Below are 17,846 nucleotides of genomic sequence, written 5' to 3' on the forward strand. Positions count from 1 at the left end.
TTATTAATGACCTGTTCCAGGAAAATTTTCCACGGGAATATGTGTGTGTGGTAGAATATATTGACGTGAATAGTCGATGTCTTGACATCTTACAGTTCAAACCCGTTTGGGATTATGTGAATATGAGCTTAAGGCTGCTGGAGCCTCCCATGGTCAAAATGTTACAAGAGTAAAGAAGATTAGAGAAACACCATGTTGGAATCATCTGCTGCAGACGAGAACACACATACAGTTTTATTCATTTAAAGCCATTTTCGAGGACATAGACAGAAATGTCCCCCTTCCTTTTTTTTTTCCTAATCACAGGAAATATCTTCCATTGGTGGTCAAAGTGGAAATAGCACTGAGAGTGGAAATTACATTGTCTATGTACCTACCAGAGCCTGGCAGCACTCGGCATGTAGCAAATGCTCAAATGTAGCTGATAGCTTATAGTGACGTCTTCCTAGTTTAACATTCTTTCTATGTAGGGTAGTAACGTCTCTGAATATGAAAAAGAATCTAGAAATAGGGTAAATATTCCCTGAGATTTGGCATCATAAGTAATTATGTTATTTTCAAGCATGATCTTCTTTCTCAGAATGTCTATAGCACTTAGTGTCTGCATTCTATAATCTGACAGCTAATTGTATATTAATGATTTTTCAAAGGTTGTGAATGTCTAAGTCTTTTTGTCCCCAAGGGGTAAAACCTGACTTCTGACTCTTGTGTGTGTTTCTCAACACCTGTTTCATGCTGGTCAGAGAGCAGGTGCTGATAAAACCTGTTGACTTGGCTCTAGTAGTTTATGTAGACATTCGATAGGCAATTTGGTTATTTCAAGCATTATAGCATTTGAATAAGAAGATCTAGGTATGAAACAGGCTCTCAAAATTACTTGCTGTGACTACTGACAAATAACCTTTACTTATTTATTTACTTATTTTCTCTTTGAACATTTGTAAAACAGGGATAGGGATTTTTTTTCCTTGATCATGGAAGCTCAGTTGCAATTATTTGATAAAATACTTTGTGAACTGGAAAATATTCTACAAATACAAGTATTGATTATCCTTTGTAATTTGGGTACTCCTCATGGCACTTTTTCTATCATTCTTTCTTCCTTTGCCTAAAGGCTAAAAGTAGGTAGACAGTGCAACCAAGAGCCTAGAAGAGGAGTTAGGGGAAGTTAAGACAGACGGAGATGTGTAAGCGGTGCTGTTTGTACAAAGACAGGGGTGAGGACTGGCCACTTAGAGCTGCCCCCGTGGGGTGTGGAAGCCACAGTGTCAGCCCCATATAAAGATAGATGGAATGGGATCTTTATTGTACCTCAGTATTATTTTTTGCTTTCCTGAAAACAGTGGTGCAAAAGAGACTCCACGAAAAATGTAGATGTGGAAGGAATTAAAGATAGCTTTGGGACGGCATGGAGCAGTCACTTACATTTTTCATCTGGTGCAGAGTCTCCCTATTGCGGAGGGAAAAAATGAAAAGACAAGCGAACTACTACCGCTGTGACTACCACTGCACCTTATCCAAGGAACAGACCAGTGAGAAACCACATTCTGAAGCCCTTATTCAGCCTATTGTTTTTTAACGTAAGAAAGCTGTCCTAAGCAAGAAACATGATGATACAGTCTACTACAATGGCCTATGTTCATCCTCTGAATGAGGACGGGGCGAAGGGAGCTGTGGTCCCTCCATGCAAAGACCAGAGCGACATGGAGGCTGCATGCAGAGTGCCTTCAGAAATGGGGGTAAATAAGTCTCTTGGAAGCTGTGAACGTTAATGTCTAAAAAAAAAGAACACAGAAAACAGAAAAAAACTAGTTTAAGGGACACTATCATTTTCTAACGGTGAGGCTTCCTGATCTTGGGGAGGTTCTGGAAACGTTATTTCCGTTTCTCCTTCTCCTTCTCCTTCTTCTTCTTCTTCTTCTTCTTCTTGGACTGGAATAATTTCAATGTCCTCTTCATTCTTTGGTTGGGAAGATATTTCAATCTGCTCAACCACTTCTTCTTTTATTTCAATTGCCTGTTCCTTTTTTTCTTCTGCTGACAGGAGAACTACGTTCTGGAACACAAAATTGAACCAACTTTTCTTGACCTTCATCACTGGCACATTTCTCAACAATCTGTATGAATATCAAATGCCTCCTGGTTTTTATGCTATTCATGTTATTTTCTATATGCTTCCCAGTACCAGGATTGATTTCCCAGCTGCTCAGATTCTTATCAAATCACTTATCAAGGCTCATCCTCAAGGCGAGCAGACACTTGCCACTTTGCCTGGAATGATCGCACAGTGTCTGGGAAATAACACTGCAACAATAGAGGAATTTAGATTTTAGTTTTGACTGGCCTTTATTGGAGATAACCTTGGGAAAGTAACTTTCTCTCTCCAACCCTGTCTTCCTCATCTGCAAAATGAAGGAATTGATGATGATTTCTAAATTCTCTTCCAAAGCTAACATCCTATGGTTCTGAAGCAGTTGATAATAGACCTGTCACTGGGATATTCATATCTCCCAATTGTGGAGCCTCTTTGAACCTATTGTTTTGGAAGAGGGATTAGAAGGAAAGAGGGGAGGAGAAGGGAATACTGAGAAATGAGGTGCAAGAAATAGTGGTTTTAATCAGCCTTCAGCCATCCTGTTTTTATGCATTAAGTATGGAATTCTGAAGTCAAGAGGGATGACTTGAAGTCCAGCAAAAAGGTTAGTAAGAGGATGTACATAGCATAGGACTGTATCCTCTGTCTAACCTTTAAACCTATTTCAGATTTCAAGACCTTTTCTCCATTACTGGTATTTTCTGCTTTCCAGAAATATGCTAGGATCACTTTTCATGATGTTCCCAGGCTCATCAGATTACACTCTCCATAAATGACTCTTTGTAGATGTGATTTTCCTACAGGGAGTTTGTGAACAGCATGGCTTCTACTTACAGCTTTGGGTCTGGAGCATATTTTTTTCCATTCGTTCTCAACAGTGCCAGCTGTCACAAGTTTCTGGAGGAAGGCAAAGAGCAACATCACTGCAAAAATGCCCTGAAGAACAGAAAAGTGAGGGTGAAAAGGTAATAATGAAAATATAAGAATATGGCTGGTGCTCTGTAAGTGACTGTGGACTAAAAGATCAATTCTTTAGGGAAATAATGACTGACTGTGAGAACTGCTAGTATCTGCATAACCCTAACCCTTAGCACAACTCCTGGCACATGACAGATAGTGTATGTTGCTGACAGAAAGTAAAGCAGTAATAATTAGTTGAAGAATCAATTCTGTGTAGGCGAGAACAATTATTGAGTCCCAAATTGAACTGTATCCAGCTTTAGGTGGTATGGTATCGCACTAAGGAAATCTCTCCACACTTGGGAGATGCATTTTTTTCCCCTTCAAACTCTACACTAAAAACTCCTTGAGGGGGCTTCCCTGGTGGCGCAGTGGTTGAGAGTCCGCCTGCCGATACGGGGGACACGGGTTCGTGCCCCGGTCCGGGAAGATCCCACATGCCGCGGAGCGCCTGGGCCCGTGAGCCACGGCCGCTGAACCTGTGCGTTCCGGAGCCTGTGCTCCGCAACGGGAGAGGCCACAGCAGTGAGAGGCCCGCGTACCGCAAAAAAAAAAAAACCTCCTTGAGGCAAATGGTGTTTATTACAACTTAGGTTCTTCAGTGTTCATCTTAATCAATAATAATAATAATAAATCTTCTGTTAATAATAATAATAAATGTTAAAGCTAGCACTTTCTTTGTACCAGACACTGTTCTAGGTGCTTTCCATGTATTAACTCATCCCTCAAAACAGCTCTATAAATACTATAAACAGTAATAAATACTATCACCTTCCCCATTTTACAGTTGAAGAAAATGAGACAGTGTGATCAGAATTCTTGCTGAACACCATATAGGCAGTAAGTAGCAGACACAGACAGACTGGATCTAGAGCTGATGGTCATAAGAAAAATGCCATACTTCCTCCCTGAAAATAAATCCAGTTTCGCACTTACCAAGAACAAAAACCGTATGCTGTCACAATATTGCATAGCTAGAGAGTTTTTGTCAGCGGGGTTAGCTGGTTCACAGTTGTGTATGTTAATATATGGTGTGGGAGCCTTAGTGAGGTTCAGACTCTCCATTTTAAAAAAGTGGGAAATTGTCAGATTAAATATGTCCATGATCAAAAAAATTATTCCAGAAATAGCAGCAAAGAGGCTCAATGAGTTCATTATTATTCTCCCTCTGACCTGAAATAGAGACATAAAGATTTATTAATTGAGTTTAATTACCAATTGAAGAATATAAGCTAGGAAGGAATTCCAGATCCCATTCCCCTGACTCAGAAAGGCACTACACCTAAATCATACTAAGTTCTATTTCTCTCAGTTGTTTTTAGTCTCTTTGTCACTATAAAATGAAAACCTTCATGTCTGAACCTTGTCCCTTTCTCAGATTTCCCCATCTCATTTATGCCACCACCATCCAATCAGTTCATCAAGAAAACATCCTAGGAGTAATCCTTGTACTTCCTTTCACTGCCACTGCCACCAGAATACTAGTAGGCATTCAATACACAACTGTTGAGTAAATGAAATGAATAGTATTCAGATTAGATCACAGTGAAGCAGGATGGCATTGTGGGTATAGGTAGGGAAAGAGCACATAGACCCCTCTAGGTCTGTACCATCAAGTGGAAACAAGCAAATGGTAACCCCTATTCCCTCCCTCTTGCCCCAGGTTGCAGTCAGCCCCAGTCTATCATCTTTCAAGATACAATTAAGGCTGATGTCTCCGGGCAGCACAGGTAAGAGGATGTCAGTGTGACTGTGCTACCTTGCCGGGATGATAAGAGTTCGAAACAAGAAGGTATGTGCAGAAAGTACCATAATGGTGTGGGGTTGTTGATGATTATCTTAAGACACACATATTTCATCCCTGGTTGTATGACCTACAGGTGGCAAGTCAGTAGGACTGACTGTATTTGGAGAATAAATACAACTTGATCTTCATAAACAGTTTTTCTTTTCCCCCAAGCTGAGTTTGGCAGACCACCTCTAGACAGGAGTCATCTCAACGTCCTCCGTCCCCACTGACTTCGGAAGCGACTCAAATTAGTGATAGCGTAGTAAGTGGAGAAAAGTTGAAGAAGGAAGCTTGCTGGTAAGCTCTTGACCTGTACAGAATCAGGGGTTCTTTCTGGGTGTAAATGTGTCCTGAGGGGTGATATGCACAAGACCACTCTAGCTCTTTATAGCATCTGAAGCACCCTCATATATATTATTCCATTTTATCCTCAGGAGAGTTTCATACGGTAGCAAAGACTATTATCTCCATTTTATAGGTTAAAATTCAGAGGTACAGGGGCTTCCCTGGTGGCTCAGTGGTTGCGAGTCCGCCTGCCGATGCAGGGGACGCGGGTTCGTGCCCCGGTCCGGGAAGATCCCACATGTCGCAGAGCGGCTGGACCTGTGAGCCGTGGCCACTGAGCCTGCGTGTCCGGAGCCTGTGCTCCGCAACGGGAGAGGCCACAACAGTGAGAGGCCCGTGTACCACAAAAAATAAAATAAAATTCAGAGGTACACAGGGGTAAACTGACTTGCCCAGGGTTACAGCTGAAGGTTAACTAGGACTTGAGTCAGTCATAGCATTGATTAGACAGTTTTCCTAAATGCTGGTCTGAGAGAAATGACAAGATTTTCAAAGAGATCTCAGTCTCACACAGCATCTCACATTCCTAAGACCATAAGCATGCTCTTCAACGATCTGCCTTTAATTCTGTTTCCATGAATATCTCATTTCCATGTTTTTTATGAATGAAATCACAACGGCATCATAGAGGATCTTTTGCTTCTTAGGATTGAGCGATAACTCAGTGCTACTGTAACTCCAAAGGTCTTCAAGGGTCCTTCTTTTCAACTGAGAAAATAGCTACTTCTCTGATGTGTGGGAAGGAAGGACATACGATTACTTGCCAAACTCTTCATGGAGTTTTTCTCCGCTGCTGCCAGGAGTGATCCAGAAATGATATACTGTAAAAAGAGAGGTGGTGGGTGGGGAAGGGCAGGGGCGAGATGGGAGAAGCAGCAGAGAGAGAGAGAGGGGCAGAGAAGGAGATCGCTTTTTAACATTGAGAACTGGTTGTAGAAAAGCTATCCACACTTTCAACCACTTTAACTAAACTATCCAGTCCTTTTTAATGGATTTATTCATTTTTCAGCATATTTCTCCCTTATTCAGGCTCAATCCCATTCAGTCCATGCCTTTTATTCAATCAGATGGGGAGCTGTGACTAGGAATATAGTAAGACCAGAGGCAGAATTCACATTTCCATGTCCATTAGTACTCACACTGTGAATTTAAATGTTTTATTTTCAGTTTTCCTTTTTGTAATTTGGGGAATTGCTCTTTGGAGTTCACAGTGTTTTAAATGGCGTTGATGGCAATGATGAGTGAATTGATGTAGAAGAAATACTTGGCCTGAATGTCGTAGGGACTTCATTCAAACATGGGCTGCTACAGGAAGTGGCCATTATTTCTCATCTTCCTTTTCTACTATCCAAGCTCTAAGATGGAGGAAACTCTTTCACGACTCCATCTCTCCTTGTGCTGAAAATTTCAATCCTGGACCTGTCTTCATAGTGGCATCTATGAAGGGGTAATGGTGATGAAAACATCACCGTCCCATACCACATCCAGACAGGGTTACCAGCTTGGAAAACAGGCACGTGAAACAGCCATAAGGAGTACTGCTCTGCTGATAAGTGAGGGGAGATTTCTTTGGGATGGGACTAATTTCTCCACGTGAGATAGTAAGTAAAGAGAATTGCAGGGAAGAAGGAGCAGGTGGGAGGAAGTTTGCTTTCTGAAACACCATGCTCTACAGTCCAAACGTCTAGTACCCAGCCCCCTTCATGCTGGACATTGACTTTGGAGAGGTCCTGCTTGGAGAAGTCTTTCCTCCCTGTGTAGATCCGTGTAGGGCAGCTTTCTCTGAATTGCCACGAAGCATGACCACGGACTCTCAACCATGGGATTCACGCTCCGTGCAGTCCACCTCTCTTTCCACTAAATCACGTCAACCAGATAACCTGTTCCCTGCTCCTGCGCTTTCCTCAACACAGCAATAATCTGGTCTATTCCTGTGGAGCTTTTTAACCTTTTTGTCTGTATCACTCCCCAAATGGTTGTTAGTTTTTACTCACCATAATGCCTCCCCAGAGAGGGTACCACAAAGTTACACAGATGGGTGCATAGACCTCCGCGTGAAGCAACAGGAGGCCGCCCAGGGCAATGTGGAAGAGCCCATTCATAACCTGGACAGCCTGGGGAGAGAATAGGGGCACTGATGGATGAACTGAAGTAGGTCATCGTCAAGTCAGAAAGCGAAAGTGAGGCCGGAAGCCCTGGTTCCTGACCTGGACGGGGCTGTGTAAGATGTCCAAAGCAAGCGGTGAAGGTGCCAAGACCTTGTCTTGTTCCGATTCGTTTTCCCCACCACCTGGGGCATTTCCAAGGCAGGTATATGTGGTATGCTGGTGATGACCTGGGATGGGAGACCCCTAACTCTGCAAGCCTCAAGATCAAGTGGGGGCATAAGATCACCATGATAGTCTCTCTGTACGTCCCCGATTTGGCCCCCTGTGTCAGACATAAAGATCACCTCCGGTGGGATCAAATACCTTCCAGTCGGATTGAATTGTGTACCTGGCCTACAGCATCTGCTTCTGTAGGCCAGAGAGTCCCTAGGATGTGGAATGGAGGGCAACTGACTTACCCCCAAAGCCTTAGATTCCCTCATGAAGAAGCTCTGTGTGGCGCCCACCACTGAAGGCACCCTCCTGGGAATTAGTTTCTGAACAGGCTGCATGGCGATAGGGCCTGCCGGGAAAGCTCCACTCATGGAATTTCTGGGCGTCGTCATTTCACCCTCAAAAGTCCTAAAAATAAAACAAATAATAAAATGAGGAGAGGGAACAGGATTCTTGGCTGTCTTTTATCTCGTGTCGTGCACCTGAATACTTCCCTCTGTATTCTCTCTGTGGGTGTCACTGATGGCGGACACGGCCTCTTCCTAGTGACTCTGGATCTCAAGCAAGGCCTCCTGCCATGTTCTAAGACAGGCTCTGGAGGGGGCAACTCACGCAAGGGTTTATGGGCCCAGGGATCCCTGCCCGTATTCTTTTTTTTGTGTGTGATATGTGGGCCTCTCACTGTTGTGGCCTCTCCCGTTGCGGAGCACGGGCTCCGGACGCGCAGGCTCAGCGGCCATGGCTCACGGGGCCCAGCCGCTCCGCGGCATGTGGGATCCTCCCGGACCGGGGCACGAACCCGCGTCCCCTGCATCGGCAGGCAGACTCTCAACCACTGCGCCACCAGGGAAGCCCCTGCCAGTATTCTTGACAGACACATTTGGACGTGTTTTCTCTCTGTCGAGAACGTCGCACTCATATTCTCTGTGTTCTGTCATCTCTGGATGCTTTCCTTGTGCTTTCATATTGGAAAATGCGTTTTGTGTGGGCTCGTCCTTGTCCCTTTGCTTACCTGCTTTTGTCCATTGGGATGGGCCAGAGTCACCATGCTGGAGGATGGTGAAGACTGTTGGAGTCGAGAGGGGCCGAGTCAATCTTCCCTCCTCCCACTAACTCTGCCACCTTGAGTAAATCACTTCAAGGAGGCTCCTGAAGGTTCTGTGTGAGACTGTGGCCTCTGAATCAGACTGCCTAGGTTTAGGTCATGATTCTTCTATTTGCTGTGAAACTCTGGGTAAGTTCTTTAAACTCCCTGGGCCTCAACTTCTTCAACTGTAAAATGGGGATAGTAGTCATTCTTATCTCATAGGGTTGCTGTGAGACTTAAATGGGCTGATGGTGTGTGCATGGCTGGTTTCTTTCCGTTCAGGGATAGCTTAAACGTCAGCCTCTCAAAGAAGCCTTTCCTGAGCCCTCAATCCGCAATGCATCTCTCTCACAACATCCCATTTTATTTATTTTGGTAGCATTATCCCTGTGAGGAATTACTGTATTTGCTTGCTCGTGTACTGTCAGTCTCTCCCCACTAGAATATAAATTCCTTGTGTTCTCTGTTGTTTAGTATTTAAAATTATGCCTGGATTTAGTAGTTTCTTCATGAATATTATTGAAGAAGTAAATGTATGTAAAACACCCACGTCTGGGGCTTCCCTGGTGGCGCAGTGGTTGAGAGTCCGCCTGCCGATGCAGGGGACACGGGTTCGTGCCCAGGTCCGGGAAGATCCCACATGCCGCGGAGCGGCTGGGCCCGTGAGCCATGGCCGCTGAGCCTGCGCGTCCGGAGCCTGTGTCCCGCAACGGGAGGGGTCGCAACAGTGAGAGGCCCGCGTATGGCAAAAAAAAAAAAAAGCACCCATGTCTGAATCATTATTAGCTGCTTTTGTTCTTGTTCAATATTTTTACCTTTAGGAGCAGTAGTTTCTACTTTTCCCATCTGAAAAATGAGAACAATACCCCTTTCAGAGACATGTTGTGAGAAATAAATAAGTGAACGTAAGTGAAAGTGCCTAGTACACAGGCAGGAAGTAGTAAATGCTATTCGTCCTCCGTGATGAATGTCCCTTTCCAGCTCTAACATTTTAAGACTGTTCTACCTTCTTCATCACGTGATTCCCTTCAGTATTCATTTCTTTATATCAATTACTTACATGAATTCTATTGGGTCTTTCCTGGGACCTGGAAATCTCTCTTTAGGGACGCAATTTTGGTCTTGTCTTTACTGACTGTAAGTCACGTAAGGGGCCTTGGAGGCCAAAGCTGTCTGTCCAGCTTACTTACCTTCCTAAAGTCACGCAGGGCTGGGCACCTGCAGGTATGCTGGAAGACAGGGGCCCGGGAGTCTCCCAGGCCTCACATCTGTACCCCCTTCCTAGTAACAAAGACATTTCACATCTGGCATCTCATCTGAGCCTCACAGGGCAGACAAGGGATGAATCGTGGCCTCTGTTTTGTAGAAAGGGTAACAAGGGCACCGAGAAGTTAGGTAACTTGTTCAAAGTTACACAACCATCAGAGATTTAAGATGAGGGCTTGGACCTAGCCAACAAGGTATCTGTGGTACCAGGCTGCTTTGTCCCCCGTGGGGAATAGGAATTCAGCCTTTCACTTATGAATCTCTTCCTTTTCCTTCAAATAGATGTGCGGTTTGGGTGACTATACATCGGTTGAAAACAGAGTATCTGTCTGGACCGTGGCTGAAGGGGAAGAGGGGAGGCTGTGGGTGCTCCACACCTGATTTTGCCCCAGCCCTAGATTACCAGATGTCGTGTGCTCTTAGGGATCCGCTTTGCACCACAAACCACCCCGCAAGACCACCAACAGGAGGGAATATTTTAATATAGACCACTAAGGTGTTTACAGACGGATTCAGGCAGAGTGTTTAGGGCCAGTCAGACCTCAGAAACCATTCCGTTCCTTTGATAAATGAGGAAACTGTGGCCCAAGGATGAGACACGCCTTGTTAAAGACCTTGCACTTAGTGATGGAACCAAACCAGAAAGGCAGCCCCTAGGGCTCCGAGGCTCGCGCTCTTTCTGCCGCACCTCGGGCTGGACCACGTAGCTGGAGTTGTTCACTGAGCGCCCGCTCTGTGCTAGTTAGTTCCCACGCTCCCACAGCTCCCCTGCTAAGTGGGAAGTTTCTTTTTCTCTGCAGTTGTGGAAATGGGGGTTCGGAGAGGTTAATTAATTTTCCCACGGTAAGTATGGAATGAGCTGAGGTTACCACACTCCTCTCCAGAGGGCTCGTTTTAATGAGGACAACTTATAAAGCAAAGGTCATCAATTATCTGGACAGAAGGAGATGATTGGACTACCATTGTTTTCATTTCTCCTCACTTTTCATCTGCCTAAGGCTGTGTCTATATTATTAGTCAGATAAACCTTTTGTGTAAACAAGTCCTCCTTGGGCTTTGTCTGCCATGACTAATGGCAGTAATGACCGTTGGAGGGGAATATTTTATTTCTCTTAAGATGATGTCTCACTATGGCAACTATATTTCTACAAAGCCTTCAACACATACCACTGTAAAATAGTTTATAAACACAAACATACTTGTTTCTCTATGCTACTTCATTTTTTCTGGCATATGTGTGTGTGTGTGTATATATATATATATGCATGCCAGGTCATTGTAGGCTGACTGGGTAATGAAAGATTTTATTCATTTTATTCTATGGGAATATGTGAAACTAGACCACACACTCATCAGGTTATTGTAGAGTCCTGTAGCCTTACCCTATATATTTTTTTTCTTTAATTGTTCACCATGACTGTTTGTCCCAACTGTGTGTTTTCCAACACACAGTTATGCTCAAAGACTAGTTGGTACACTAGTAGTGGTTACTGATCACATTGGTCAAAATGTGGTCGTAAGATTTTATTATCACCGAACTATACTAAAATCAGGACTCAGTTTATCAGACACTGCCCTGTTTTATTACAGCAATTTCTGCAAATCTTCTTGGGCTTTTAAAAGGCACCACTATTTCCATGTCCTTCTACTGAAGAAGATCTCACAGCGTTTATGGGCTTTGGTTTGAATAATGACCTTTAGGTCTAATACTTCCATCATTTACTCAGAAGTTCAAAGCTGCCCAGATTTTGTTACCTCCACTTCCTCCTTTGCCGCTCAAATAGTTTTGCATTTTCATCCCTTGTGGCCTCCTGTGCGCTTGTCTCTGAGGAATAATATTCTTAATACTTCCTTTTCCTCTGCCTTTGCTCTACAGCCCGTCTCCTACTGTGTCGTTAGTCCTTCAATGAGATTGGTTGCATCTTCAGTCTCTTGCTATATTTGGGGAGTACGGAGCAGAAAGAGCTAGTCCTAGCTCTGTTGCTTGCTACCGTTGTGACCTGATCTCTCTATTCAAAGTTTTGTTTTGAGAACATGAGATAATTTGCAATTTATAAACTACTAAAGGGCTCAAAGAATAATTATCATCCCTGGAACCTTTGTTACGATTAAAATGTGCTGCGGTGTCTCCCCAGTCCCAAAACCCCTTCCTTTAATCCAGGACTGTCCCAGCCACTGCGCAGTCTCCCCAGTCCTATAATCCCAGCGTCTTAAAAGCTTCCTCTCTGCTTCCACTTCCTCACGACCCACTCACTCCTCGACACTCCGCGTCTGCTTCCTGCCAGAGCCACTCAGGTGAAACCGCCTTCTTCAAAGACTGTGCTGCAGGGTCTTCCCGGGCATCCCAGGGGTTCAGACTCTGTGCTGCTACTGCAGGGGCACAGATCTGATCCCTGGTCGGGGAACTAAGATCCTGCAGGCCACCAAGATCCCGCCTGCCACTACGACCCCGCCTGCTGCGAGGTGGGGGCATAAAAGCTCCACGAGAGAAAGAACGTGCTGCAAAGCCAGGCATCATCCCTCGGGTGGCTTCACATCTGTACCCCTGTCACCCAGGCTTAAAACGTTGGAGCCATATTCCGCTCCAGCTCCTTCATCTCCCACATGGAAGCTAAGTCAGGCAGTTTCTACCTCTGTAAATATCGTATTTTGCAGGTGCCAGTGTCCCCTCATGAGTTTGATTCTCATTTCCTCTCCTCTCGTTTCCTCTACTGGTTTAGCACAGAAATCTTGCTTTTCTGCCTTCTGTCTCTCGCTTTTCTAACCCGTCCTCCACAAGGCAGCTAGATCAGACTCCCTTAAATCCCTGCTGAAGTGACGCTGAACTTGAACTCATCTCTGATCTGTCATTGCCTGCCGGGGAAAACCCTTTACCTGGTCGCTCACAGCCTCTACGTAATTTCTTAAGCTCACATCCCACTACTCCCCACAGAGCCACTGGTCTGGATGCCTCTCCCGCTTTCTTCTTTGAACCTCTCAACTTTGAAATGCTTCTCCTCCCACCCCCCTCCCACCCCCTTCACTTTCAGTGCCGCTGCCCATCAGACATTCACATCACCGAGGCTCTTCCTGGCCAGGAATTCTCCTTCAGAGCCCACAGCTCTTTGCATTCCTTACTTGTCACTTTCTCATGTCATATTGTTAGTCCCTCTAATGGAGTGTAAATTCCTTTTGGGAACGCCTTACTAGGATTACGCAGGGAACCTGTTTCCTATATACTATGAGCTCAAGAAATGGTAAACTGAACGGTAAACTGAACATTAAACTGAACTACTTCCTCGGGACAGGTTTACAGACACTCAGGATGTCGGACCAAAAGGTGATTGATTTCATCTCACCGGTCAGTCAGTGCGATCAAGCCATGTTATGGGAAACAGGGGAAGGGAATGTTATAAACTGGTTTCAGGAGACCGTGACGGCGGGGTTAGAGGTCGTCTTTGTCGGCCTTCATCAGATCTTCCTCTAGTCTCCAGTGCCCACTCTCTCTCTCGGTTTCTGTGACGGATTTGAGGCAGGGTTTTGTGCTCGACTTGGCGTCCACCAATCCCCTCCAGAAAATGTCCTCCTGAGAGGCTGAACCACACCTAGGGGTGTCCACATGTAGTGGGGTTGCTTTGGAGACAAAAGCATTGAAAGCGAGAGGCGTGGAGTTATTTTCGTTACAGCCGTGACTGTTTATTTTCTTATTTGGTTCGAGGCTGTTCTAAGAGCGTCAGGATTTTAGCTCATCTATTCTTCATAACGCAGTGGGTATGACTATCGCCCCCACTTTATAGGTGAGGAAACCGAGGAGCACAGAGGTTTAGTAACTTGCCTGAGGTTACAGGGCTTGTTGATGGTGGAGCTCAGGTTTGAGCCCAGCAGGTAGTAACCGTGCTTTAATCTACATGTGGCAATTTACTACTTTTGTAGACGGGCCAGGGTCATTCTAGAGAGAGAGAGAGAGAGTGAGTGGCTAAGGTAGTAGGTGGACGGACAGCAGGCCTTGGTATCGCCTTTCCTCAAATGATGACACTATCAGAAGACCTGACCAGGGAAGCCCTAGAATTAAAGCCAAGAATCTCCAGTCTTCCCAAACCATCCTACGCCTTCTCTGTCACTCCCTTTTAGACACTTAAGCAAAGCAAATGGATTCCTTACCTGAGTCTCCAAGGTCTTAAGGCTCAAGGGCTGACGTGGATGCTTGCGGCTGAGTTCGCTTAGACAGCTAGGTTCTCAAGCACACAGCGGGCGAGTGAGATGGACCAGGGCTGGGATTGCTGATAGATACCAGGTGACAGGAAATTAGTGGCTTCTGCTACCTTGGGTTTTGCCCCAATTACTTTAGTTTAATACACACTTATCAGAGCTGGAGAGGATATACAAAAAAGTTTCTGCCTTACCAGGAGGTTTCACTTCTTGAAAAAGATCCCAGGGGACTGCCGGGCGTACTTTACGCTGCCTTAATTAGAAGAACTATGTAGGCCCCCACCCTGTAAGCAGGTGTGGATGGGGGGTCCCCAAGGGCACGAAGGGCTCTAGAAATTCTGCAAAGATGGGCTGTTAGGACTTTTACCTTTTTCTGTTACTTTCTTAGGAATGGGTGGGTGGGAGGGAGGCATCCATGCAGAGAGATTGAAGAATCATTAAGCCCATACCCTTGGAAGTGTTGTGTGTATCCTCTTCAAATGTCATCCTCATTTGCCCACACTTAGGGTTCGAGTGGGACCGTGTATGTCTCGTGTTGAATTTAGTAGAAATGGCCTAAAAATATCTTTTGGTGCTGTGGAACATGTCCCCAGAAGCTTGAGGCAAGAGTTCCATATTTGGGGATGTACGTTGAAATAGTACTTTTACCTACAAACCCACCTTTTCCCTCCATCTGTCTAGTACCCTAGTGTCCCCTTTCTTTTCAGTCGGGGCCAGAGCTATGTAGCCATCAAGCCCAGCACTAGATCAGGTGAGGAAATGGAGAAAGCTGGTGGCCAGGAGAGTAAACATTTGGGAGACGCATCAAAGAAAGTTTTGCCCAAAGGTATTGTATCCACTGCCCTACCATATACAACCTTTATGTTCATATTTTGGATTTTTCTTACTTGGTAATTTTCTTCTCCATTGATGTATTTCGTTAGCGACCCAGGGCTGTAGTTAGGTAATCGTTTGCCTAGTCTAAAGGGCTGAAACATGGCAGCTCTGTTGCTGAATCCGAGGTTCGTTCATATCTTCTCTCTCACTCTCTCTCCTCTCTTCTCTATGTCTCCCTCTGCCTCTCTTTTCTTTAAGACGGTTTGGAATCAGAGGGTTAGAACCAATGGGTAAAAGTCATTCTGGAGAGGCTGATTTGGGGGCAACATAGAAAAAAATGCCATGTCCCCACCCACCATTGGAGCAGTTCATCAGTGGAACAGGCTAACGTTTGAATAGAGAACTTGCTGTCATCAGGTATACACAGGTAGGAGTCAGGGGGTCACCTCTCATTAATGCTACAGAGAGAAGAGAAGTGGAAACATAAGATCCGCCACCCATTTAAGGTTCCGGTTGTGGGTCTGTGAATATCTGCTGAAGTGCTTGAATGGTTGGTGGTGTAGGGATGCTGATGACACAGGGTCTGAGTTGTGGATGATTGTGAGGCCGGAGGTCTGAGTCCTGGATTACGGGTGGCTGGAGGAGTGTGCCTTCATTTCAGTGACTGTGGGAGCAGGTCAGAACTTGGCAAACGCAGTGCATGAATGAGGGTTGAATTGGGGTTTCACAACCGGATTTTTCACATCCTTATCTCTGTGTAGGCCCTGTGTTTTTCCCCAAGCCTGTCTTGGGGTGTTTGCTACTCTGGTTTGCTACAGTGAGATCAGATGTAGGTGGCTTTATGTGTGATTCTTCCTGTAATAAGCTTGAATTTGAATTTATATGAACGTTCACTTTGTTGCCAATTTGGATTAATTGACCTTTCAGTGTTTGTGTTGAAATCCTCCTATGATCTGGATTTGGATTCAGTAGGACTTTCTTTATTCCATCTTTTTTTCCCCACTGTAATGTTTGAGCATATTTTATTAGGTCTGTTACACGTCTAATATTTCTCTCTCTCGGTTAAACCTCTTGTGATTGTCTAGTGGCTTTCCTGCTTCCAAAGGATCATTGCTTCCTTAAAGTCTCCATCGAAGTTTATTAACTAACCTTTTATTAAGTTAATATTTGCCTCATAGGAATTTGTCTTTCTTTTATTCCCCCCACCTCCTAACGCTCCCATCTTTTTTATCCTTGAGACATTTTGCCACTCTTAGGAGAACTACATTCTGCGTCATAATTGTTTGTGTCCGTGCCCTATTCCGCCATTGTCCTGTGCGTCTCTGGAAAGCAGGGCTGGTTTTTCTGACTGCCATGTTCTCTGTGGTGCTGTGAGAGCCGGTGGTCCTGATGTGGTTTTTTTCTCCCATCCAGATGACTATCACAATACTATCCAGTATCAGAAAGTAATATTATGGTGTGTTCCCAACTGTTCAACAAGGCATCGGTACCCAGAATCATTCGGTGTTAGAGGGTTTTGGTTTCAGAGAATTGGTAAAGGAGACGCAGGGTCCCTCGGAGGTGAAACTATAAAGATCCTTTTGCAAATAGAACTTGGTTATAAGTTGGAAAGTCCCAATGTTGTATTTATAAAAAATAATTATTACTAAGGAAAATATAATTTCGAGTAATTAAGAGCTTTGTAGTTTATGAGGCCTTCCTTCTGTTCCGAGGGACTACTTTACATTAAAAAAATAACATTAGTTGAATATCTGCTTATATGCCAGGCACTGTCCATATAACACCTACAGTGTTGTAATTGTGGAAACCAAAGTTCAGTGGGAACTTCGGGGGAGACTGGCTCAAAGTCACATAGTAAGTGACAGTGATGTTTGGGAAGCAAGAAAACTTCAGTTATAAATTTAAAAGAAAACCTACCATTTTCTGAGCGGTTTTTTAAGTTCCAAACATTCACAGAATCAGTTCACATGTTTCACTTAAGGCTCACAGAAAACGCATCAGGTAAGTGTTGTTATTACATTTTAGTGGAGGAATATAAGACTCACAAAGGTTAAATAATTTGTTCAAGTCACTTTACTTTAAATGGCAAAACCAACATTTAAACCCAGGCCTGACTTAAAAACCCTTATTTACCATTAGGTGACCAGGCCTCTCACCCTTAAATATATCTCAAACCCCACCCGTCAGAACCTTCCTGGGCTGCCAAATATTTTTCATAGGAACCCCACTGCCCCCCATCCCCTGCCTTCACTTATGCAACTGTAGGCCTTTCTCCTCCCAGTTTGTAGCAGAAATGAAAGCCTGCTAGGTTATCCTTTGAGTGTGCTGAGTTTTTTCTATGCCAAAAGAGGCAGAGGATAATAGGATCTGGAGTCAGGGGTCTTGAATCACATCCTTGTTCTAAATCGTACTCGCTTTTGTGGCCTCAGACAAGTTAACCACTTTGAGCTTCAGTGTCACGTCTGTGACATGGGCTAGTTATACCTCTGTCAGAGGGCGGTCGTGACAAGTAACTGAGATGATGATAGAGGTAAGATCCTTAACACTTCTCAGGTATTCTGTCAGTGGAAGGCAGTATAACGTCAGGCAGCTGTTCTTAAAGGGTGGTCTGGGAATCTCCGGGAGTTCTTGAGACCCTTGTACGGGGTCTGTGACCTCAGAACGATTCTCACCATAATGCTAAGGCCTTATTTCCCCTTTGCACGGGCTTACAGCAGTATTCTCCACGGGCTGCAGAACATGCGACACTAGGACAGGTTGAATGCAAAAGCAGCCCAGAGAATCCAGCCGTCTTCTGTTAAGCCAGAGTGAAGCAGTGGTTCCTAAGCTTTGCTCTGTATTGGAATCACCTGGGAACCTTCACGAGTTACCGATGTTCGGCTCTCACCGCATTCTGATTTAATCGGTATGTGGTGGTGTGCGGTGCACTGGGCCTCCTAAAAGTTCCCCTTGAATGTGCAGTCAAATTAGATGTGGATT

The 17,846-nt window shown here is 44.7% G+C and overlaps 1 protein-coding gene across 1 annotated transcript; it reads right to left on the reverse strand.

Moving 5' to 3' along the window:
• Positions 1–209: 209 nt before the first annotated feature.
• On the reverse strand, positions 210–14,138 carry LOC113624679 (B-lymphocyte antigen CD20-like). Its single transcript, XM_027114592.1, has 7 exons — positions 14,004–14,138; positions 7,756–7,918; positions 7,184–7,303; positions 5,954–6,010; positions 3,992–4,228; positions 2,930–3,031; positions 210–2,056 (listed from the first exon to the last, which is right to left on the reverse strand). Exons 2-7 carry the CDS (start codon positions 7,900–7,902, stop codon positions 1,814–1,816), a joined length of 906 nt encoding a protein of 301 aa, XP_026970393.1. The 5' UTR covers positions 7,903–7,918; positions 14,004–14,138; the 3' UTR covers positions 210–1,813.
• Positions 14,139–17,846: the final 3,708 nt, after the last annotated feature.

The sequence above is a fragment of the Aethalodelphis obliquidens genome, unplaced genomic scaffold, assembly GCF_003676395.1.
Source record: "Aethalodelphis obliquidens isolate GAN/ISIS:26980383/991018 unplaced genomic scaffold, ASM367639v1 scaffold14, whole genome shotgun sequence".
Taxonomy (NCBI): Eukaryota; Metazoa; Chordata; class Mammalia; order Artiodactyla; family Delphinidae; genus Aethalodelphis; species Aethalodelphis obliquidens.

Bases quoted from the DNA above. Each gene is read 5' to 3' on its own strand.
- LOC113624679 (XM_027114592.1), bottom strand. From the start codon at position 7,902: ATGACGACGCCCAGAAATTCCATGAGTGGAGCTTTCCCGGCAGGCCCT. The intron at 6,011-7,183 runs GTGAGTAAAAAC...CTCTTTTTACAG, and splicing joins CTCTCTGGGGAGGCATTATG to TATATCATTTCTGGATCACT. The intron at 3,032-3,991 runs GTAAGTGCGAAA...TCTGTTCTTCAG, and splicing joins GCATACGGTTTTTGTTCTTG to GGCATTTTTGCAGTGATGTT.